This window comes from Ranitomeya imitator, chromosome 2 (assembly GCF_032444005.1).
Source record: "Ranitomeya imitator isolate aRanImi1 chromosome 2, aRanImi1.pri, whole genome shotgun sequence".
In the NCBI taxonomy this organism is placed as follows: domain Eukaryota; kingdom Metazoa; phylum Chordata; class Amphibia; order Anura; family Dendrobatidae; genus Ranitomeya; species Ranitomeya imitator.
The window spans coordinates 703,819,370-703,844,955 of NC_091283.1; the positions used below are offsets into that span (position 1 = coordinate 703,819,370).

At 43.7% G+C, this 25,586-nt stretch overlaps 1 protein-coding gene across 1 annotated transcript in view; it reads left to right on the plus strand.

Annotated features, from left to right (window-relative positions):
- Positions 1-25,586, plus strand: part of SH2D4B (SH2 domain containing 4B) — an 826,204-nt gene that overhangs the window by 466,837 nt on the left and 333,781 nt on the right. The window contains exon 4 of the mRNA XM_069753125.1: positions 3,489-3,636. Coding sequence (XP_069609226.1) covers positions 3,489-3,636 — 148 coding nt within the window. The remainder of the gene's footprint in view (positions 1-3,488; positions 3,637-25,586) is intronic.

Below are 25,586 nucleotides of genomic sequence, written 5' to 3' on the forward strand. Positions count from 1 at the left end.
TCTGTGTCAGCCTCTCATTCCAGTTGTCCTCCACTGCAATGCCCCCTGATTAGTCCTGTGTTACCAATTTTGAATTGCAATTGAATTTAGCCCACTTTATTCTTTGGGCCTATATCTGTGTTTCCTCCTCATCTTGCCCATTGCCCAGCCAGTGATAGATGAGTCTGCTGGTACATTGACCCATAACGCAACATTTCCCGTGCACGCTACACTGCAAGATTGTGACCCTGCTGAAAGTCAGGTCCCCCTTCCCGCATACCATACCACCTTACACGGGGACAAACAGGAAGGTGCAGATGAAAGTGCAGGTTCCTTCATCAGGTGGGGGGAGGAATACTAGTTGGCGACGTCACTGGCACAGGGCCTCTCATGGTACGCAAAAGTGTTGCTGCCGGTGGGAGGCGCCCCCGCCGTGCAAACACACCGCTGTACTTTGAGGGGCCCTGTGCCAGTGCCAATGCCAACGAGTGGGCCCCCCCTGCTTGCTCAGGTTCACAGCACTTGCAAAGTTGAAATACTTACCTCTCCCTGCTCCACTGCCGTGACGTGGTCCAGATTTCCTGGGCCCATTAATTACTTGAACCAGCCCTACCCACCACAACTTTAGCCAAATGACCCCCAATTTCAAATGCCTTCCAATTATTATAAGGTAAATTACGCTTGACAAGCTTCATTAAGAAGAATGGATGGTTTTGACATTAAAATGGGCAATCTAGGTGTTTTCCTGGCCCCCACTCACTGCCGACTATGCTGCCCCATTGACTTGCATTGGGTTTCGTGTTTCGGTCGATCCCGACTTTACGTCATAATCGGCCGATTTCACTCGACCCGACTTTTGAGATAGTCGGGTTTCGCGAAACCCGGCTCGACTCTAAAAAGGTCAAGGTCGCTCAACTCTAGTCCTCACTCCTCCTGTACCAGATATGACTTGTATTGTTTAAGATTATTGTACTTGTTTTTATTATGTATACCCCTCCTCACATGTAAAGCGCCATGGAATAAATGGCGCTATAACAATAAATAATAATATATATAATTATATATATATATATATATATATATATATATATATATATATATATATACTGTATTATATATCTATTTGTGTGTAGGGAGTTAGGGAGTTTAGGTGAGTGGAGGGCACCTCTCCTGTATCACCTCTTTTTTGGCTTCACCTTCTAGAAATGTATTTATCTTAGTTACCATCCTTGGTATGTGTTCACATTGCCTTTTTGCTAACATTGAAGTTCCTCTTCAGAGAAAAGTTTTTTACAGATGGTTGACAACCAGTTTCAAACAAAATCGGACCTCTGTCCCCTTCCAATGATCTCAATGCAACTCATTTTGCTGTTCTTGTGGTATTCACACCTCTAAACCAAGTATTATTATAGGCTGCAACAAAAAGTGCAGCATGGTGGTCCAGTGGTTACAACCTCCTGACGAAGCCAAGGCGGTGAAACGTGCGTCGAGGCTCTCTGTGCCCTGTCTGCACGCCCACACCTGGTGGCCACGATGTCCCAAGGTATTCACATCTAAGGTTCATTTATTTTTTGATTTATACCTTATCCGGCATACCTTGTCTCATATGACACAGCCTTGCGACCCAGCATTCTGGGCGTGAAGGGCTGGTATCATATGGCTCACACTTTTACATGCTCTCTCTTATGAGACGCTATACTGACTATAGTGGGCGCTATTATTTGTTCGGCATCTAGGCTTCAGGTGTTTTTGGTATCTGCAGCAGGGACTTTTTCTGTGCAGTCTTTAAATGCATCCCCCTATACGGTATTACATCTGATGCACCGTTCCTTTTTAGCTGTTCTTTTGCTTTATTATTGTTGTCCTGTTTGTACCGGCGCCACTATATTTAACGTCTGCACCGGTACTAGTGTATTTAATATTTTCTAAATAAAATTTATATTTTTATGTACCCCTGTCTGGTCTGGATTTCATAGGGGCACATTCTATGGTGTAATCACTGAACCATACTGTTTATCTGGCACCATACTTTATGGTTGCTAAGTTCCCCTTCTTCCTTTCTTTTTTTCGGTTTATACCAGTGGTTACAACTGTAGCTTTGCAGTACTGGGGTCCTAGGTTCAAATTCCAACAACAAAATTTGCAAGGAGTTTGTATGTACTTTGTGTGGGTTTCATTCGGGTACTCCAGTTTCCTCCCAAATCTTTAGACATCCTGATAGGTGATTTAGAGAGGTGATCTCCAGTGGGGACAATGATGATAATATCTGTGGATTATAATGGCAACATATCAGTCAGTAAAAAAAAAAGATGTTACAATAAGTTGACCTTAAATTTGGTTGGTGAGATTTTTAGATCATCTACATTCTCAACTGAGGTTCAGTCATTAATGTTGTGTTTTGCTGTTCTGCACAAGCCATCAGCTTAGTCTATGCTTGGACTCTGAGCTTGCCTGGGCATGTACACCATAAGTTCTGGATTGTACCTCTATATTCCACCTAGGATATGTATTCTATTCCAGTACTCCAACTCACAGATGTGGAACCCCTTGATATGAACCTGTGTCCTTGTTTCCTATGGCTAAGTCGTCTGAGACTGCTGTTTTTGGAATATTCAGCTTCATTGTCTGCCCATTGATCAGTATCCTGTACCACTGGATACTATTCCTGGACTATACATCTACTTCTACTATTCACTTATGCTGATTGCCTGAGAGACAGATTGTTTCGAACAATTTAATCACGAATCTAAAAATAGTTTTGGGTGAAATCAGGTGATTATGATATTTTGGAGAAAAATATACAGTATTTACTTTGTAAGCAGAATAATAATTTAAAGGCAAGCTGTAACTCCTAAAATGTATTTTAATTAGGCTGTATACAGTGTTGTAGGAGACTTTGCCCCTGTAACAACCATGCTAGCACTGTACATGTTACTGGTGCAGTGTCCTTGAAAATAATTTTAATTTATTTGAAAATGAGGAAGATTTGACGCTCCCTTGGCATGGCTGAAGTTTGGTGGACCCTTAAGCCTCTTAATTTGCATATTGAGACCCTTCTTCCCCTTGTGATTGACAGGGCTTGCTTCTCAGAGTAAGCACAGTCTGAATGCTGCTGGCCTGTGGGCGGCCATACACGTTCTCTGTCATTTTTCTTTTGATGCTGCTCACTACACTAATATACAGCGAGCAGCGGCAGAAGACACAGACTTGGAGAACGCGTGTGACCGCACAGGTGCCAGCAGCATTCAGAGAGTGCTCCTTGTGAAGCAAGCAGTGTCAATCTGTAGTGGGGGAAGAGCAAGTAAATGCCTCCTCATTTGCATATGAATTAAAAGTTATTTTCTCAGTCTTTGTACCTGTAACAGATAGGCTATGTTCACACGTTGTGTTTTTGCTGCAATTTTTTATGCGGTTATAAATAAATTGTGGTTAAAAGTATTGCAGGTACATAAGTGATGTTCAAGAACTACAAGAATATAGAACTCTTGTGGATTTTTATCATTGATTAGAAACGGGAAGATGAAGAACGGAGAAGGGGTGAGGAACAAATTCGCCAGAGAGAAGAACTACGGGCGAAAGAGCTCTACCTGAGTCTAAAGAGAGCGCAACTGCAAAGTCAACGTAATGAAAATGACGAGCAAGAGTGGCAAGAACAACGTAAGTAGGAGCAAAACTTTATTTTTTTCTCGTATGTTTTTTTACATTTTTTATTTATGTAGTTTTAACTTAATGCAGCATATTAAAATCAATGTGTCATCGTAGCTAATCCATTCAATTTTTTCCCAAATGACTGACCAGTTATTGTTCGAGGTGCCAACAGCATAAAGAAAACTGTCTAATTTTTTGCTGCGCTTGGTGTATGTTTCAGGCAATACTCCCGACTTGTCCAATGACTACAACAAGCCCTTGTGCGCTGAAGCCATAGTATTGCCTTTTTGCAGTATGTTTAGGGGTGCATGTCATTGTATGTACTGTATGGTATGCAATTGCATATGTTTAGAAAAAACAAAGGACCCATCATAAAGCCTGGTGAAGGCGCCTGTTCAGTGCTGAAATGCGCAGCCTTATATACAGTTAGGTCCATATATACTTGGACAGAGACAACATTTTTCTAATTTTGGTTATAGACATTACCACAATGAATTTTAAACAAAACAATTCAGATGCAGTTGAAGTTCAGACGTTCAGCTTTCATTTGAGGGTATCCACATTAAAATTGGATGAAGGGTTTAGGAGTATCAGCTCCTTAACACGTGCCATCCTGTTTTTAAAGGGACCAAAAGTAATTGGACAATTGACTCCAAGGCTATTTCATGGACACGTGTGGGCAATCCCTTCGTTATTTCATTCTCAATTAAGCAGATAAAAGGTTTGGAGTTGATTTGAGGTGTGGTGCTTGCATTTGGAAGGTTTTGCTGTGAAGTAAACATGAGGTCAAAGGAGCTCTCCATGCAGGTGAAACAAGCCATCCTTAAGCTGCGAAAACAGAAAAAACCCATCCGAGAATTTGCTACAATATTAGGAGTGGCAAAATCTACAGTTTGATACATACTGAGAAAGAAAGAAAGCACTGGGGAACTTATCAATGCAAAAAGACCTGGGCGCCCACAGAAGGCAACAGTGGTGGATGATCGCAGAATAATCTCCATGGTGAAGAGAAACCCTTTCACAACAGCCAACCAAGTGAACAACACTCTCCAGGGGGTCGGCGTATCAATATCCAAATCCACCATAAAGAGAAGACTGCATGAAAGTAAATACAGAGGGTTCACTGAACGGTGCAAGCCACTCATAAGCATCAAGAATAAAAAGGCTAGACTGGACTTTGCTAAAAAACATCTAAAAAAGCCAGCACAGTTCTGGAAGAACATTCTTTGGACAGATGAAACCAAGATCAACCTCTACCAGAATGATGGAAAGAGAAAAGTATGGTGAAGGCGTGGTACAGCTCATGATCCAAAGCATACCACATCATCTGTAAAACACGGCAGAGGCAGTGTGATGGCTTGGGCATGCATGGCTGCCAGTGGCACTGGGTCACTAGTGTTTATTGCTGATGTGACACAGGACAGAAGCAGCCGAATGAATTCTGAGGTATTCAGAGACATACTGTGTGCTCAGATCCAGCCAAATGCAGCCAAACTGATTGGTCGTCGTTCCATACTACAGATGGACAATGACCCAAAACATAAAGCCAAAGCAACCCAGGAGTTTATTAAAGCAAAGAAGTGCAATATTCTTGATTGGCCAAGTCAGTCACCTGATCTCCACCCAATTGAGCATGCATTTCACTTGTTAAAGACTAAACTTCAGACAGAAAGGCCCACAAACAAACAGCAACTGAAAACCACCACAGTGAAGGCCTGGCAGAGCATCAAAAAGGAGGAAACACAGCGTCTGGTGATGTCCTTGTGTTCAAGATTTCAGGCAGTCATTGCCAACAAAGGGTTTTCAACCAAGTACTAGAAATGAACATTTTATTTAACCCCTTTCTGCCATCAGACGTACTATTGCGTCCATGGGGGGTGGGCCCTACTTCCCAAGGACGCAATAGTACGTCATATGCGATCGGCAGCGCTCACGGGGGGAGCGGCGCCGATCGCGGCCGGGTGTCAGCTGCCTATCGCAGCTGACATCCGGCACTATGTGCCAGGAGCGGTCACGGACCGCCCCCGGCACATTAACCCCCGGCACACCGCGATCAAAGATGATCGCGATGTGCCGGCGGTGCAGGGAAGCACCGCGCAGGGAGGGGGGCTCCCTGCGGGCTTCCCTGAGCCCCCCGCAGCAACGCGATGTGATCGCGTTGCTGCGAGGGTCTTGCCGCCCTCCCTCCCTGCTCCAGGTCCCGGATCCAAGATGGCCGCGGATCTGGGTCCTGCAGGGAGGGAGGTGGCTTCACAGAGCCTGCTCAGAGCAGGCACTGTGAAGGCTGCAGCGCTGCATGTCAGATCAGTGATCTGACAGAGTGCTGTGCAAACTGTCAGATCACTGATCTGTGATGTCCCCCCCTGGGACAAAGTAAAAAAGTAAAAAAAAAAATTTCCAAATGTGTAAAAAAAATTAAAAAAAAATATTCCTAAATAATGAAAAAAAAAATAAAATATTCCCATAAATACATTTCTTCATCTAAATAAAAAAAAAAAAAAACAATAAAAGTACACATATTTAGTATCGCCGCGTCCGTATCGACTCGCCCTATAAAACTGGCACACTAGTTAACCCCTTCAGTAAACACCGTAAGAAAAAAAAAAAAAAAACGAGGCAAAAAACGACGCTTTATTATCATACCGCCGAACAAAAAGTGGAATAACACGTGATCAAAAAGACAGATATAAATAACCATGGTACCGCTGAAAGCGTCATCTTGTCCCGCAAAAAACGAGCCACCATACAGCATCATCAGCAAAAAAATGAAAAAGTTATAGTCCTGAGAATAAAGCGATGCCAAAATAATTATTTTTTCTATAAAATAGTTTTTATCGTATAAAAGCGCCAAAACATAAAAAAATGATATAAATGAGATGTCGCTGTAATCGTACTGACCCGAAGAATAAAACTGCTTTATCAATTTTACCAAACGCGGAACGGTATAAACGCCTCCCCCAAAAGAAATTCATGAATAGCTGGTTTTTGGTCATTCTGTCTCACAAAAATCGGAATAAAAAGCGATCAAAAAATGTCACGTGCCCGAAAATGTTACCAATAAAAACGTCAACTCGTCGCGCAAAAAACAAGACCTCACATGACTGTGTGGACCAAAATATGGAAAAATTATAGCTCTCAAAATGTGGTAACGCAAAAAATATTTTTTGCAATAAAAAGCGTCTTTCAGTGTGTGACGGCTGCCAATCATAAAAATCCGCTAAAAAACCCGCTATAAAAGTAAATCAAACCCCCCTTCATCACCCCCTTAGTTAGGGAAAAAAAAAAATGTATTTATTTCCATTTTCCCGTTAGGGCTAGGGTTAGGGCTAGGGTTAGGGCTAGTGTTAGGGTTAGGGTTAGGGCTAGGGTTAGGGCTAGGGTTAGGGCTAGGGTTAGGGCTAGGGTTAGGGTTAGGGCTAGGGTTAGGGCTAGGGTTAGGGTTAGGGCTAGGGTTAGGGCTAGGGTTAGGGCTAGGGTTAGGGCTAGGGTTAGGGTTAGGGCTAGGGTTAGGGTTGGGGCTAGGGTTAGGGCTAGGGTTAGGGCTAGGGTTAGGGCTACAGTTAGGGTTGGGGCTAAAGTTACAGTTAGGGTTTAGATTACATTTACAGTTGGGAATAGGGTTGGGATTAGGGTTAGGGGTGTGTCAGGGTTAGAGGTGTGGTTAGGGTTACCGTTGGAATTAGGGTTAGGGGAGTGTTTGGATTAGGGTTTCAGTTATAATTGGGGGGTTTCCACTGTTTAGGCACATCAGGGGCTCTCCAAAAGCGACATGGCGTCCGATCTCAATTCCAGCCAATTCTGCGTTGAAAAAGTAAAACAGTGCTTCTTTCCTTCCGAGCTCACCCGTGTGCCCAAACAGGGGTTTACCCCAACATATGGGGTATCAGCGTACTCAGGACAAATAGGACAACAACTGTTGGGGTCCAATTTCTCCTGTTACCCTTGGGAAAATACAAAACTGGGGGCTAAAAAATAATTTTTGTGGGAAAAAAAAGATTTTTTATTTTTACGGCTCTGCGTTATAAACTGTAGTGAAACACTTGGGGTTCAAAGTTCTCACAACACATCTAGATAAGTTCCCGGGGGGGTCTAGTTTCCAATATGGGGTCACTTGTGGGGGGTTTCTACTGTTTAGGTACATTAGGGGCTCTGCAAACGCAATGTGACGCCTGCAGACCATTCCATCTAAGTCTGCATTCAAATGGCACTCCTTCCCTTCCGAGCCCTCCCATGCGCCCAAACAGTGGTTTCCCCCCACATATGGGGTATCAGCGCACTCAGGACAAATTGGACAACACATTTTTGGGTCCAATTTCTCCTGTTACCCTCGGGAAAATACAAAACTGGGGGCTAAAAAATAATTTTTGTGGGAAAAAAATTTTGTTTTATTTTTACGGCTCTCCATTATAAACCTCTGTGAAGCCCTTGGTGGGTCAAAGCGCTCACCACACATCTAGATAAGTTCCTTAGGGGGTCTACTTTCCAAAATGGTGTCACTTGTGGGGGGTTTCTACTGTTTAGGTACATTAGGGGCTCTGCAAACGCAATGTGACGCCTGCAGACCATTCCATCTAAGTCTGCATTCAAATGGCACTCCTTCCCTTCCGAGCCCTCCCATGCGCCCAAACAGTGGTTTCCCCTCACATATGGGGTATCAGCGCACTCAGGACAAATTGGACAACACATTTTTGGGTCCAATTTCTCCTGTTACCCTCGGGAAAATACAAAACTGGGGGCTAAAAAATAATTTTTGTGGGAAAAAATTTTTGTTTTATTTTTACGGCTCTCCATTATAAACCTCTGTGAAGCCCTTGGTGGGTCAAAGCGCTCACCACACATCTAGATAAGTTCCTTAGGGGGTCTACTTTCCAAAATGGTGTCACTTGTGGGGGATTTCTACTGTTTAGGTACATTAGGGGCTCTGCAAACGCAATGTGACGCCTGCAGACCATTCCATCTAAGTCTGCATTCAAATGGCACTCCTTCCCTTCCGAGCCCTCCTATGCGCCCAAACAGTGGTTTCCCCCCACATATGGGGTATCAGCGCACTCAGGACAAATTGGACAACACATTTTTGGGTCCAATTTCTCCTGTTACCCTCGGGAAAATACAAAACTGGGGGCTAAAAAATAATTTTTGTGGGAAAAAAATTTTGTTTTATTTTTACGGCTCTCCATTATAAACCTCTGTGAAGCCCTTGGTGGGTCAAAGCGCTCACCACACATCTAGATAAGTTCCTTAGGGGGTCTACTTTCCAAAATGGTGTCACTTGTGGGGGGTTTCTACTGTTTAGGTACATTAGGGGCTCTGCAAACGCAATGTGACGCCTGCAGACCATTCCATCTAAGTCTGCATTCAAATGGCACTCCTTCCCTTCCGAGCCCTCCCATGCGCCCAAACAGTGGTTTCCCCCCACATATGGGGTATCAGCGCACTCAGGACAAATTGGACAACACATTTTTGGGTCCAATTTCTCCTGTTACCCTCGGGAAAATACAAAACTGGGGGCTAAAAAATAATTTTTGTGGGAAAAAATTTTTGTTTTATTTTTACGGCTCTCCATTATAAACCTCTGTGAAGCCCTTGGTGGGTCAAAGCGCTCACCACACATCTAGATAAGTTCCTTAGGGGGTCTACTTTCCAAAATGGTGTCACTTGTGAGTGGTTTCTACTATTTAGGTACATTAGGGGCTCTGCAAACGCAACATGGCGTCTCATCTCAATTCCTGTCAATTTTGCATTGAAAAGTCAAACGGCGCTCCTTCCTTTCCGAGCTCTCCCATCCGCCCAAACAGTGGTTTACCCCCACATATGGGGTATCAGCGCACTCAGGACAAATTGTACAACAACTTTTGGGGTCCAATTTCTTCTCTTACCCTTGGAAAAATAAAAAATTGGGGGCGAAAAGATAATTTTTGTGAAAAAATATGATTTTTTTATTTTTACGGTTCTGCATTATAAACTTCTGTGAAGCACTGGGTGGGTCAAAGTGCTCACCACACCTCTAGATAAGTTCCTTAGGGGGTCTACTTTCCAAAATGGTGTCACTTGTGGGGGGTTTCAATGTTTAGGCTCATCAGTGGCTTTCCAAACGCAACATGGCATCCCATCTCAATTCCTGTCAATTTTGCATTGAAAAGTCAAACGGCGCTCCTTCCCTTCCGAGCTCTCCCATCCGCCCAAACAGTGGTTTACCCCCACATATGGGATATCAGCTTACTCAGGACAAATTGTACAACAACTATTGGGGTCCAATTTCTTCTCTTACCCTTGGAAAAATAAAAAATTGGGGGCGAAAAGATAATTTTTGTGAAAAAATATGATTTTTTATTTTTACGGTTCTACATTATAAACTTCTGTGAAGCACTTGGTGGGTGAAAGAGCTCACCACACCTCTAGATAAGTTCCTTAGGGGGTCTACTTTCCAAAATGGTGTCACTTGTGGGGGGTTTCAATGTTTAGCCACATCAGGGGCTCTCCAAACGAAACATGGCGTCCCATCTCAATTCCAGTCAATTTTGCATTGAAAAGTCAAATGGCGCTCCTTCGCTTCCGAGCTGTGCCATGCGCCCAAACAGTGGTTTACCCCCACATGTGGGGTATTGGCGTACTCAGGACAAATTGTACAACAATGATTGCGGTCCATTTTCTCCTGTTACCCTTGGTAAAATAAAACAAATTGGAGCTGAATTAAATTTTTTGTGAAAAAAAGTTAAATGTTCATTTTTATTTAAACATTCAAAAAATTCCTGTGAAGCACCAGAAGGGTTAATAAACTTCTTGAATGTGGTTTTAAGCACCTTGAGGGGTGTAGTTTTTAGAATGGTGTCACACTTGGGTATTTTCTATCATATAGACCCCTCAAAATGACTTCAAATGAGACGTGGTCCCTAAAAAAAAATGGTGTTGTAGAAATGAGAAATTGCTGGTCAACTTTTCACCCTTATAACTCCCTAACAAAAAAAAATTTTGGTTCCAAAATTGTGCTGATGTAAAGTAGACATGTGGGAAATGTTACTTATTAAGTATTTTGTGTGACATATCTCTGTGATTTAATTGCATAAAAATTCAAAGTTGGAAAATTGCGAAATTTTCATAATTTTCGCCAAATTTCCGTTTTTTTCACAAATAAACGCAGGTACTATCAAAGAATTTTTACCATTGTCATGAAGTACAATATGTCACGAGAAAACAATGTCAGAATCACCAGGATCCATTGAAGCGTTCCAGAGTTATAACCTCATAAAGGGACAGTGGTCAGAATTGTAAAAATTGGCCCGGTCATTAACGTGCAAACCACCCTTGGGGGTAAAGGGGTTAAAATTATTGAATCTGTCCAATTACTTTTGGTCCCTTTAAAAACAGGGTGGCACATGTTAAGGAGCTGAAACTCCTAAACCCTTCATTCAATTTTAATGTGGAGGCCCTCAAATGGAAGCTGAAAGTCTGAACATCAACTGTATCTGAATTGTTTTGTTTAAAATTCATTGTGGTGATGTCTATAACCAAAATTAGAAAAATGTTGTCTCTGTCCAAATATATACCTGTACTGTACCTACTTATGGGCCAGCATCTTTTATAACAGGACCCGGAGGCTCCTTGTTTTTCCTTTACACTCTACTGAACTTTTTAAGGACTTGAAAAAATATTTATCCTTTACAGGAGCATCCAGTGGAGTTGTTTTTCATCTACACTTGACTCTACTACATTTTTTAAGACTTTAAAAAACATTTTTTAAATTCATTTTTATTTATATTTTTCACAAACTTTCAGTATGCTATTGCAAATATTACATTGCTAGGAATGTACTTGATAGTTTCTACTGCGGACAATGGTTTAGCATTGTGAAAGCTGAACAACAAAACCACAATATTATTACATGTAGTGTACCGCGCATACCTCACTCCCCAAGAAGTAGGTTCACCAACAAGACCGGCACTTTAGCCAAGGAATGAAAGAATGGCTACAAAGCACTTTATCTCCAATTCTGGATATTTAATTTTTAGATACTTTAACCCCTTAATAACCTGTGAAAAAACATTTTTGGTCAGGTTGCGTGCAGGGTGTATTGAGCAGCTTAAGAGGGGAGCCAGCTCCTTATTCAATAGATGTCAGCGGTATGTCATAGCCACCATCTGTCTCTGCTCATTGTATTTAAACACTTTAAAGGGATACTGTCACCTGAATTTGGAGGGAACAATCTTCAGCCATGGAGGCAGGGTTTTTGGGTGTTTGATTCACCCTTTCCTTACCTGCTGGCTGCATGCTGGCTGCAATATTGGATTGAAGTTCATTCTCTTTCCTCCGTAGTATATGCCTGCACAAGGCAATCTTGCCTTGCGCAGGCGTGTACTATGAAGGACAGACAATTGGGTTCAGGTCTAGTGACTGTGGAGGCCGGGTCATCTGGCGTAGCACCCCATACCTCTCCTTCTTGGTCAAATAGCCCTTACACAGCCTGTAGGTGTGTTTGGGGTCATTGTCCTGTTGAAAAATAAATGATGGTCCAACTAAACGCAAACCGAATGGAATAGCATGCCGCTGCAAGATGCTGTGGTAGCCATGCTGGTTCAGTATGCCTTCAATTTTGAAGAAATCCCCAACAGTGTCACCAGCAAAGCCCCCCATACCATCACACCTCCTACTCCATACTTCACGGTGGGAACCAGGCATGTAGAGTCCATCCGTTCACCCTTTTCTGCGTCGCACAAAGACACGGTGGTTGGAACCAAAGATCTCAAATTTGGACTCATCAGACCAAAGCACAGATTTCCACTGGTCTAATGTCCATTCTTTGTGTTCTTTAGCCCAAACAAGTCTCTTCTGCTTGTTGCCTGTCCTTAGCAGTGGTTTCCTAGCAGTTATTTTACCATTAAGGCCTGCTGCACAAAGTATCCTATTAACAGTTGTTGTAGAGATGTGTCTGCTGCTAGAACTCTGTGTGGCATTGGCCTGGTCTCTAATCTGAGCTGCTGTTAACCTGTGATTTCTGAGGCTGGTGACTCTGATAAACTTATCCTCAGAAGCAGAGGTGACTCTTGGTCTTACTTTCCTGGGGCAGTCCTCATGTGAGCCAGTTTCTTTGTAGGACTTGATGGTTTTTGCCAATGCACTTGGGGACACTTTCAAAGTTTTCCCAATTTTTCGGACTGACTGACCTTCATTTCTTAAAGTAATGCTGGCCATTCGTTTTTCTTTACTTAGCTGCTTTTTTTGCCATAATACAAATTCCAACAGTCTATTCAGTAGGACTATCAGCTGTGTTTCCACTAGACTTCTGCACAATACAACTGATGGTCTCAACCCCATTTACAAGGAAAGAAAGCCCACTTATTAAACCTGACAGGGCACACCTGTGAAGTGAAAACCATTCCCGGTAACTACCTCTCGAAGCTCTTCAAGAGAATGCCAAGAGTGTGCAAAGCAGTCATCAAAGCAAAAGGTGGCTACTTTGAAGAACCTAGAATATAAGACATATTTTCTGTTGTTTCACACTTTTTTTGTTAAGTATATAATAGCACATGTGTTAATTCATAGTTTTGATGCCTTCAGTGTGAATGTACAATTTTTATAGTCATGAAAATATGGAAAAACCTTTAAATGAGGTGTAGAAATAGTGAACACGGCACTTAGGGCTTCTTGGAGGTGCACAAGTTAGGTATCCAACCCATCATATACCAGAAATAAATTACTTGGCACTCAGGAGAGATTTGCAAGTTGAAAGGTGAACAATTTGTTTATTTAGTGCATCCAGTTCAAAAATTAAACATTTTCGGTCTAATCACAAGACCTTCATCAGAAACAGTTTTTTTTAGGTGTTTCTGATGCCGTGCTGCTGGGGTGAACAGTCCCAGGGAGTGTGTTCACCCCAGCATCACGGCGCCGTTCTCTGGAGATTACAGCGCTTTCCCTCTTGCGAACATATCGCCCTGCAGCAGCGCTTCTCGTCCATATCTCCAGGCTTTCTCAGGCGCTCAATTTTCCCGGGCTTTGGCCGACACCTGTGTGGGTCCATACAGTTTATTTGTGGCTTCCGGTACCTCAAAAAAACTGTTTCTAATGAACGTCTTGTGATTAGACCGAAAACGTTTAATTTTTGAACTGGATGCACTAAATAAACGAATTGTTCACCTTTCAACTTGCAAATATCTCCTGAGTGCCAAGTAATTTATTTCTGGTTTAAATGAGGTGTGTCCAAACAAGTTGAAGAGCCCGGCATTGCCCGGGCACAGTAACTAACTGCGGTTAGTTATTACTAAATATAATGATTATCCTCCGTCCCATAGTCCCATGCTCATATACCCATCATACATATCCTCCATCCCATAGTCCCATGCCCATACACTCATCATACACATCCTCCATTCCATAGTCCCATGCCCATATGCCCATCATACATATCCTCCATCCCATAGTCCCGTGCCCTTATACCCATCATACATATCCTCCATCCCATAGTCCTGTGCCCATATACCCATCATGACATCATCTTCACCATGGCAACCATTCTGACATCATCATCGCCATTGCAACCTATTATGACATCATCGTCGCCATAGCAACCATTATGGCATCTGTGTCGCCATGGCAACCATTATGACATCATCTTCCCATGGCAACCTTTATGTCATCATCATTGCCATGGCAACCATTAAGACATCATCGATACACACATGTCAATCACTGACAGCAGCATTTAAAACGCACTGTGAGGATGCGCCGGACAATCCTTCCCCATCGGCATCCCAGTCACTTGATCATGGGGTGCCGATAGGTTGTCATGACAGCTGGGGGCCTGCAGAAGACCCCTGTGCCTGTCATCACAATGCCTCTGTGGATTTCAACTCCTTGTGATTTTTGCTATGCAGTACATAGCAGGGATGATGCCTTGCTATGTAAAACAGTGGTGATTTTATGATCCCTGCTTCAAGTCTCTTAAAGACACTATTATGTAAAGTAAAAATTAAAAGTTTTAAAAAATATTAAAAATGTAAAAAATTGAAAAGTTCGTTCAAAGCACCTCACTTTTGCCCCATTAAAAATAAAACAATAAAAAACCCACATATTTGGTATCTCTCCATTCAGAAGTGTCCGATCTATCAAAATATAAAGTAAATTAATCCAGTAAGAAAAAATTTGAAACGCTATAATTATGTTTATTTTGTTACTGCAACATTGCAATAAAATGCAAAAGGAGGCGATCAAATCATCATATCGACCACAAAATGATATTAATGAAAATGTCAATTCAGGGGACAAAAAATAAGCCATCACAAAGCCCCAGATCCCAAAAAATGGAAACGCTACGGGTCTCGGAAAATGGTGACAAATGCAAAACCTTTTTTTACACAAATTTTGGATTTTTTTTTACCACTTAAGTAAAAAAGAACCTATACAATTTTGGTATCTGCAGAATCATATTGCTAGTCAGTTTTAGTCACTTTTTTGCAATTTCACTGCATTTGGAATTTTTTTTTTTACCATTTTCTAGTACACTATGTAGTAAAATCAATGGTGTCATTCAAAAGGACATCTCGTACTGCAAAAACTAAGCCATCAGATGGCCATGTTGCTGGAAAAAATGAAAAAGTTATGGCTTTGGGAAGAAGGGGAGAGAAAAGAACAATAAAACGGGAAATCGCCCGGAGGTGAAAGGGATTAAAAATAAATAAATAAGTAAATATAAATAATATTTTAAATCACTACCTATTTACACCCAGGAGCTCTGCTAATGCAGCTGTGCTCGTGGCTGTAAAACGGGGAATGAATGGAATGTAGATCAATGACCTGTAGTTACCTTCAGTCGCGGTGCTGCGCCCTCTGCTGGATGTCCTCATATGAACTCGAGCCTGGGAACTTTTCAGAATATTTTCCCACGCTCAAGTTCATATGAGGACATCCAGCAGAGGGCGCATCACCGCAACTGAAGGTAACTACAGGTCATTGACCTACATTCCATTCATTCCCCGGGGTTTTACAGCCACGAGCACAGCTGCATTAGCAGAACTCCTGGGTGTAAAATTAGTTAACCCCTTCAGATGGATTTACAGCGTGGGACGAGACTGATCATCGGAAGGTATGGGATATTGTTGATTTTTTATTTTTCCTTTTTTACAGAGCAAGGGTCTACGGGTGGATTAAGAGTCTAATAAAATATTACAACAACCTGTGCCTTTATTTCATTAAAAGACTTTGGAATAATGTGTGCGTGTGTTTTATTAACCATTTCATACAATTGGATTAATAATGGATAGGTGTCATAATTGACGCCTCTCCATTATTAATCTGGCTTAATGTCACCTTACAATAGCAAGGTGACATTAACCCTTCACTACCCCATATCCCACCACTACACGGGAATGGGAAGAGAGTGGCCAAGTGCCAGAATAGGTGCATCTTCCAGATGTGCCTTTTCTGGGGTGGCTGGGGGCAGATATTTTAAGCCGGGGGGGGGGCAATAACCATGGACCCTCTCCAGGCTATTAGTATCTGCCCTCAGTCAGTGGCTTTACCACTCTGGCGGAGAGCATTTATTGACCACCGATCAGTAAAAGTTTATCATTCAGGGGTGGTTTATTGCCCCCAGTCAGTGTATATAAATGTATCCCAACGCTTTATTCACACATCAGTATTATGTGTTTTTCGCACTCATTATTAAGACTGACATTTGCAGCAAAAATGTTGAAAGAATTGTCATGTTGCAAATTTTGCTCATTCCCTTTGCTTGTATTAGGAAATTCTTTAGTTTTTGTGACAAATATGCACAGAAAAAATGCTAAACAAAAATCACAACATACATAACTGCAATATTTATCATTTTAAAAAAATACTGTATTGCAGGGAAACATCCATAATATCTGAAGAAAAATCGCAAGTGTCCCTGCACAAAGCTGTAAAGACCCTCGTACACTGCCGAGCTCTCCTGTATTACTCTAAGAGAATTAAAAAAAACGTGAGGTTACCACACACAGATTAGACTTTTGGCCAATCCTACTGATACTGGTGGGTTTGGCTGACTTTGGTCTAATGTGTATTGGAATTTAAGGTTTGATAATAATAGGGTATGGTTGTGAGAAAATAGTGATGGTGATCTACCCTTTGGCTAGGTCATGAAACACCAAAACCTACTGGGCCCAGTGTTAGAGTACCCAAACACCCAAGGTCAATGTTGGCCAAATGGTTATTCAGCTTACAGTTATCTCTCCTTTCCACCCAGTACCCATGCATACTCGGCTGGAAGAGAGCTGTGGTCTGTTTCCACACACCTCTGGTGACAGTGTATTTGTTACTAGAAATAAATTGGAAGTTTAAATCAACATTGCAAAGCTATTTTATGTTGTCAAGCTTTGCAAAACAATTACATCGTCATCTGTGGTGTTCTACCTAAAACTACTTACAATAACATGCATTGGAGTACAAAAAATAGAGGGGGTTCTCAGACCAATATCAAAATTGGACCACTAATACTGTCAATTAGGGTTGAGCGAAACGGGTCGAACATTTTCAAAAGTTGCCGACTTTTGGCGAAGTCGAGTTTCATGAAACCCGATCCGACCCCTGTGCGTGGTCGGCCATGCGGTACGCGACTTTCGCGCCAAAGTCGCGTTTCAATGACGCGAAAAGCGCCATTTCTCAGCCAATGAAGGTAAACGCAGAGTGTGGGCAGCGTGATGACATAGGTCCTGGTCCCCACCATCTTAGAGAAGGGCATTGCAGTGATTGGCTTGCTGTCTGCGGCGTCACAGGGGCTATAAAGGGGAGTTCCCGCCGACCGCCATGTTACTGCTGCTGATCTGAGCTTAGGGAGAGGTTGCTGCCGCTTCGTCAGAAGCAGGGATAGCGTTAGGCAGGGTCCATTAACCACAAAACCACTTGTGCTGTAGCGATTTCCACTGCCCAACACCACCTTCGGTGTGCAGGGACAGTGGAAGCTCCTTTTTTTTTTTTTTTCCTCAGCGCTGTAGCTCATTGGGCTGCCCTAGAAGGCTCCCTGATAGCTGCATTGCTGTGTGTACGCCGCTGTGCAAACCAACTGCTTTTTTCAAAGCACAAATCCTCTTGTTCCTTCCTTTCTGCACAGCTATCTTGTTTGTTTGTCCACACTTTTTATTTAATTTGTGCATCAGTCCACTCCTTATTGCTGCCTGCCATACCTGGCTGAGATTACTGCAGGGAGATAGTAATTGAAGGACAGTTCCTTTTTTTTATTTTTTTTTTTTGTGGGAGATTAAGATTGACATTTCTGCTAGAGTGCCATCTCTGTCTGTGTCATCTCTCACTCAGTGGGCCATAGAAAGCCTATTTATTTTTTTGCTTGATTTGGGTTCCAAAATCTACCAGAAAAAATCACAACATCAATCAGTGGGAGAAAAATATTGGCCTCAGGGCTTGTGTGCCACTCCTTACTCCTGTGTGTGCCATCTCTCACTCAGTGGGCCATAGAAAGCCTATAAATTTTTTTGCTTGATTTGGGTTCTAAATTCTACCTGAAAAAATCAATAAATCAATCAGTGGGAGATTAATATTGGCCTTTGGGCTTGTGTGCCAGTCCTAAGCGTGCCATCTCTCTCTCTCTCAGATAGTGGGCCATAGAAAGCCTATTTTTTTATTATTTTATTGGGTTTATAAATTTTCCCTGGAAAAAAAAAAAAAGTGGGAGATTAATATTGGCCTCTGGGCTTGTGTGCCAGTCCTGAGCGTGCCATCTCTCTCACAAATAGTGGGCCATAGAAAGCCTATTTATTTTTTTGGTTGATTTGGATTCATAATTCTACCTGAAAAAATCAATCAATCAATCAGTGGGAGATTAATATTGGCCTTTGGGCTTGTGTGCCAGTCCTAAGCGTGCCATCTCTCTCTCTCAGATAGTGGGCCATAGAAAGCCTATTTATTATTATTTTTTTTATTGGGTTTATAAATTTTCCCTGGAAAAAAAAAAAAAGTGGGAGATTAATATTGGCCTCTGGGCTTGTGTGCCAGTCCTGAGCGTGCCATCTCTCTCACAAATAGTGGGCCATAGAAAGCCTATTTATTTTTTTGGTTGATTTGGATTCATAATTCTACCTGAAAAAATCAATCAATCAATCAGTGGGAGATTAATATTGGCCTTTGGGCTTGTGTGCCAGTCCTGAGCGTGCCATCTCTCTCACAAATAGTGGGCCATAGAAAGCCTATTAATTTTTTTGCTTGATTTGGGTTCCAAAATCTACCAAAAAAAATCACTAAATCAATCAGTGGGAGATTAATATTGGCCTCTGGGCTTGTGTGCCACTCCTGACTCCTGTGAGCGTCATCTGTCACTCAGTGGGCCCTAAAAAGCCTATTTTTTGTTTTATTTGTTTTCTAAATTCTCCCTGAAAAAATCATTTTATTTTCTTTGGTTTCTAAATTATTCCTGAAAAAAATCATTTTTTTTGTATTTTTTTTTCTCTAAAGTCTCCCTGAAAAAAAAAAAAAAATCTGTGGGAGATTCATATTGCCCCTTCTGCTTGTGTGCCAGTCTTGACTCCTGGGTGTGCCATCTCTCTCTCTCTCCCCAATTGTGGGCCATAGAAAGCCTATTAATTTTTTTGCTTGATTTGGGTTCCAAAATCTACCTAAAAAAAATAACTAAATCAATCGGTGGGAGATTAATATTGGCCTCTGGGCTTGTGTGCCACTCCTGACTCCTGTGTGCGTCCTCTCTCACTCAGTGGGCCCTACAAAGCCTTTTTTTTTTCCTAAATTCTCCCTGAAACAATCATTTCATTTTATTTGTTTTATAAATTCTTCTGTAAAAAATAATTTTTTTTTAATTTTTTTTTTTTCTGAAGTCTCCCTTTTAAAAAAAACAAACACAAATCAGTGGGAGATAAATATTTACATTTGCGCTTCAGTGACAGTCCTGCGTGTGTGCCATCTCATTTGTTGCCAACAACAACAGAGTGTGTAACATTGTGGCTGATTTTCGTTGTGGTCTCACCCACCTGTAAAGGGGTAGCTAAATCATACTGAAGTTATAGCTCACCGTGTAAGTTGTGTGACAGCAACAAATACCGTTCGTTTGGTAACGTTTTTAAAACAATGAGGAAGTCTGGTGGAAGAGGTCGTGGCCGGGGGCGTTAATTGTCAGCTGGTAATGAGGGTAGTGGTAGTGGTGGAGCATCAGGTGGTCGTGGGAAAAAAAATATTGCACCTAAGTCTGGAGCTGTGGAGCCAGGTTCGTCGTCTGGCTACACAAGGCATCGAACCCTCCCTTTTCTGGGAGTAGGAAAACCGCTTTTAAAGCCGGAGCATCAAGAGCAAGTTTTGGCTTATCTTGCTGACTCAGCCTCTAGCTCTTTTGCCTCCTCTCGTGAAACTGGTAAAAGTAAAAGCAGCGCATCGTTAGTGGATGTTCACGGTCAGGGACAAGTCGCTTCCTTGTCCTCTTCAGCAAAAACAACAACAGAGAAGAATGCAGCAGGCGACACAACGGGTTACTCCATGGAGCTCTTTACACATACCGTCCCTGGCTTAGAAAGTGAAGCAGTTAACAGTCCATACCCATTACAAGTTGAATCTGACATGGAGTGCACTGATGCACAGCCACAGCCAGACTACTATGCTGGTCCTTTGACTCAGACCACAACATTGCCCTCGCAGGGTGCTGATCAAGAATCAGACCCTGATGAGACTATGTTGCCCCATCACGAACGCTATACCACTGACCGACACGGTGACACAGACGAAGTTGCACACGAGCTACAAGAAGAGGTAATAGATGACCCAGTTCTTGACCCCGATTGGCAGCCATTGGGGGAACAGGGTGCAGGCGGCAGCAGTTCTGAAGCGGAGGAGGAGGGGCCGCAGCAGGCATCAACATCGCAACAGGTTCCATCTGCCGGGCCCGTATCTTGGCCAAAACGCGTGGCAAAGTCAAAACCTGTTGGAGGACAGCGTGGCCATCCGGTTAAAGCTCAGTCTGCAATGCCTGAAAAGGTATCCGATGCTAGAAAGAGTGCAGTCTGGCATTTTTTTAAACAACATCCAATTGATCAGCACAAAGTAATCTGTCAAAAATGTTCAACTACCTTAAGCAGAGGGCAGAATCTGAAAAGTCTCAATACAAGTTGCATGCATAGACATTTAACCACCATGCATTTGCAAGCTTGAACTAACTACCAAACGTCCCTTAAGGTTGTAGCACCCTCGGCCAATGAAGCTACTCATCAACGCAACATCCCTTCCGGCAGTGTAGGGCCACCATTTTCTGCACCACCTGCAGTATCTGTGCAGGTTTCTTTGCCAGGCCAAAGCAGTCAGGGTCAGGGAATCTCCAGTTTCGTAGTAGGAAACACTGCATCTAGGGCACCGGCGGCAACAATACCATCTCCCACCGTCTCTCAGTCTGCCATGTCCACCGGCACCCCCGCTAGTTCCACGATCTCCAGCTCTCCAGTCCAGCTCACCCTACATGAGACTATGGTTAGAAAAAGGAAGTACTTAGCCTCGCATCCGCGTACACAGGGTTTGAACGCCCACATAGCTAGACTAATCTCGTTAGAGATGATGCCCTACCGGTTAGTTGAAAGCGAAGCTTTCAAAGACCTGATGGACTACGCTGTACCACGCTACGAGCTACCCAGTCGACACTTTTTTTCCAGAAAAGCCATCCCAGCCCTCCACCAGCATGTTAAAGAGCGCATCGTCCATGCACTCAGGCAATCTGTGAGCACAAAGGTGCACCTGACAACAGATGCATGGACCAGTAGGCATGGCCAGGGACGTTACGTGTCCATCACGGCACACTGGGTAAATTTGGTGGATTCAGGGTCCACAGGGGACAGCAAGTTTGGGACAGTTCTGCCTAGCCCACGGTCTAGGAAACAGTTGGCTGTAGCCGTTCGCACCCCCTCCTCCTCCTCCTCCTCCTCGTCCTCCTGCAGAAGCGAGAGCTCGTCCACAGACCGCAGTCGCACAACCACTCCATCCGCAGCTGCCACTGTTGCACACCAGGTCTCCCATTATGGGGCAGCTACTGGCAAACGTCAGCAGGCTGTATTGGCTATGAAGTGTTTGGGCGACAACAGACACACCGCGGAAGTTCTGTCCGAGTTCTTGCAGCAAGAAACGCAGTCGTGGCTGGGCACTGTAGATCTTGAGGCAGGCAAGGTAGTGAGTGATAACGGAAGGAATTTCATGGCTGCCATCTCCCTTTCCCAACTGAAACACATTCCTTGCCTGGCTCACACCTTAAACCTGGTGGTGCAGTGCTTCCTGAAAAGTTATCCAGGGTTATCCGACCTGCTCCTCAAAGTGCGTGGACTTTGCGCACATATCCGCCGTTCGCCTGTACACTCCAGCCGTATGCAGACCTATCAGCGTTCTTTGAACCTTCCCCAGCATCGCCTAATCATAGACGTTGTTACAAGGTGGAACTCAACACTGCACATGCTTCAGAGACTGTGCGAACAGAGGCGGGCTGTTATGTTTTTGTGGGAGGATACACATACACGGGCAGGCAGTAGGATGGCAGACATGGAGTTGTCAGGTGTGCAGTGGTCGAAGATTCAAGACATGTGTCAAGTCCTTCAGTGTTTTGAGGAATGCACACGGCTGGTTAGTGCAGACAACGCCATAATAAGCATGAGCATCCCCCTAATGTGTCTGCTGATGCAAAGTTTGACGCACATAAAGGATCAGGCGTCTGCACCAGAGGAAGAGGAAAGCCTTGATGACATTCAGCCATTGTCTGGTCAAGGCAGTGTACAGGACGAGGTAGCGGGCGAAGAGGAGGTGGAGGATGAGGAGGATGATGGGGATGAGTATATTTTTAATGAGGAAGCTTTCCCGGGGTCATTGGAAATTGGTGGCGTGGCAAGGGCGGGTTCTGGTTTTTTGAGGGACACAAGTGACATAGATTTGCCTGCAACTGCCCCTCAACCAAGCACAACCGCAGATTTGACAACTGGAACTTTGGCCCACATGGCGGATTATGCCTTGCGTATCCTCAAAAGGGACACATGCATTACAAAAATGATGAACGATGACGATTACTGGTTGGCCTGCCTCCTTGATCCTCGCTATAAAGCAAATTGCAAAATATTATGCCACATGAGAACTTGGAACTAATATTAGCAACAAAACAATCAACTCTTGTTGACCGTTTGCTTCTGGCATTCCCTGCACACAGCGCCCGTGATCGTTCTCACACGAGCTCCAGGGACCAGCAGACCAGAGGTGTTAGAGGGGCAGAAATCAGAAGTGGCGTTGGCCAGAGGGGTTTTCTGACCAGGTTGTGGAGTGATTTTGCTATGACCGCAGACAGGACAGGTACTGCAGCATCAATTCAAAGTGACAGGAGACAACATTTGTCCAGTATGGTTACAAACTATTTTTCATCCCTTATCGACGTTCTCCCTCAACCGTCATTCCCATTTGATTACTGGGCATCCAAATTAGACACCTGGCCAGAATTGGCAGAATATGCATTGCAGGAGCTTGCTTGCCCGGCAGCTAGTGTCCTATCAGAAAGAGTATTCAGTGCTGCAGGTTCAATACTAACTGAAAAAAGGACTCGTCTGGCTACCCAAAATGTAGATGATCTAACCTTCATTAAAATGAACCACAACTGGATTTCGAAATCTTTTGCCCCACCTTGCCCGGCTGACACCTAACTTTCCTATGAAAAGGTCTTGCCTGTGGACTCTTCTGAATGACTTTTCCAATCTCGTAATTTTCTGCACCTGATTGTCCAGCATACGACATGTTTACCGTGGTATCGCCACTTTGCGCCAGCACCCGTGAGAGTGCTGTTTGTCTGAAGAGGTGGGTGTGCCCGCTTTTGGTCGACGGCACTGCCACTGGGTCCCTCATAGTACAATAAAGTGTCTCTGGCGGTGGTGGTGCGCACCCAACGTCAGACACACCATTGTAATATGAGGGGCCCTGGGCCTGTACCGCCGGCCACAAGACAGTTCCCCCCCCCAGCTCAAACAGTGCTCTACCACTAGCAAAATTATCTCTCACAGCTTCACCAATGTTTAGTCTATGCGCTGACATCCTTCAATGCCTGGCACTGACAATACCATTGTTTTGACATTTTTGTTATGTTAGGCCTTCGAAGCCTGTCTGCTGTCCGTTCTTTCTACAACTACTACACTGACCAGGCCACTGCTGGCCGTGTTCCCCTGGAACCAATTTATACTTGCCTACAGCCAGCCCAATTTTGTTATGTTAGGCCTTCTTAGCCTGTCTGCCGTCACTCCTTCCACTAGACTTCCACTGACCAGACCACTGTTGCCCGTGTACCCCTGGAACCAATTTTAAATTGCCAACAGCCCAATGTTATGATGTTAGGCCTTTGATGCCTGTCTGCCGTCACTCCTTCCACTAGGCCTCCACTGGCCTGTCTACTGCTGCCCGTGTTCCCATGGAACCAATTGTAAATTGCCTACAGCCAGCCCATTTTATTACGTTAGGCCTTCGAAGCCTGTCTGCGGTCCCTCCTTCCACTAGGCCTCCACTTACCTGTCTACTGCTGCCCGTGTTCCCCTGGAACCAATTTTAAATTGCCTACAGGCAGCCCAATTTATTATGTTAGGCCTTCGAAGCCTGTCTGCGGTCCCTCCTTCCACTAGGCCTCCACTTACCTGTCTACTGCTGCCCGTGTTCCCCTGGAACCAATTTTAAATTGCCTACAGCCAGCCCATTTTATTATGTTAGGCCTTCGAAGCCTGTCTGCGGTCCCTCCTTCCACTAGGCCTCCACTGACCTGTCTACTGCTGCCCGTGTTCCCCTGGAACCAATTTTAAATTGCCTACAGCCAGCCCATTTTATTATGTTAGGCCTTCGAAGCCTGTCTGCGGTCCCTCCTTCCACTAGGCCTCCACTGACCTGTCTACTGCTGCCCGTGTTCCCCTGGAACCAATTTTAAATTGCCTACAGCCAGCCCATTTTATTATGTTAGGCCTTCGAAGCCTGTCTGCGGTCCCTCCTTCCACTAGGCCTCCACTGACCTGTCTACTGCTGCCCGTGTACCCCTTGAACCAACATCATAAAATAAAAAAAAAAGTATTTTGCTTATAAAAAAGAAAATACTGGTGAGATATCAAATGCAGACATTTTAACATTAAAAACAAACACACAACTAAAATCTGGTACAGTACTAAAAATGGCCACCAGCTACAATTACTTTATCCTGCAAGTATTTAACTGAAAGGTTTTTTAAATTGAAAACACAGATATGGCATCCACCGAGTGTTGTCCTGTCGCGTCTTCTTTATATTATTGCCGAGAAGATGCAAAACAATGAAAATAATAAAATCATTAATTACCAAAATAATAGAGAAAGTCAACACCACATTGCAAATAAACATTCATTCCAAATAAAGAAGCAGGGCGCGTCCGAGGGTGAGTATATACCTAATAAGAATATAATCACCCTCGGACGCGCAATGCTTATTTCCAACAGCCTTCCTTCCTAAGAATCAGCCCTTCCGTGGTGTAGAGAGAGGGTTTGTTACACTCCAAGGTGTTCCCCAGGTTGCCTTTCCTGAGCTTCGATCTTCCGGCTCTCGTTTAGTAGTTGTTGGAAACTACGCTGCATTAGGCCTTCAAATTGGGTATGGGGTGTAGAGAGATGGTGTGTTCCACTCCAAGGTGTTCCCCAGGTTGCCTTTCCTGAGCTCCCCAGGTTGCCTTTCCTGAGCTTCGATCTTCCGGCTCTCGTTTAGTAGTTCTTGGAAACTACACTGCATTAGGCCTTCAAATTGGGTATGGGGTGTAGAGAGAGGGTGTGTTACACTCCAAGGTGTTCCCCAGGTTGCCTTTCCTGAGCTTCGATCTTCATGCTCTCGTTTAGTAGTTGTCGGAAACTACGCTGCATTAGGCCTACAAATTGGGTATGGGGTGTAGAGAGAGGGTTTGTTACACTCCAAGGTGTTCCCCAGGTTGCCTTTCCTGAGCTTCGATCTTCTGGCTCTCGTTTAGTAGTTGTT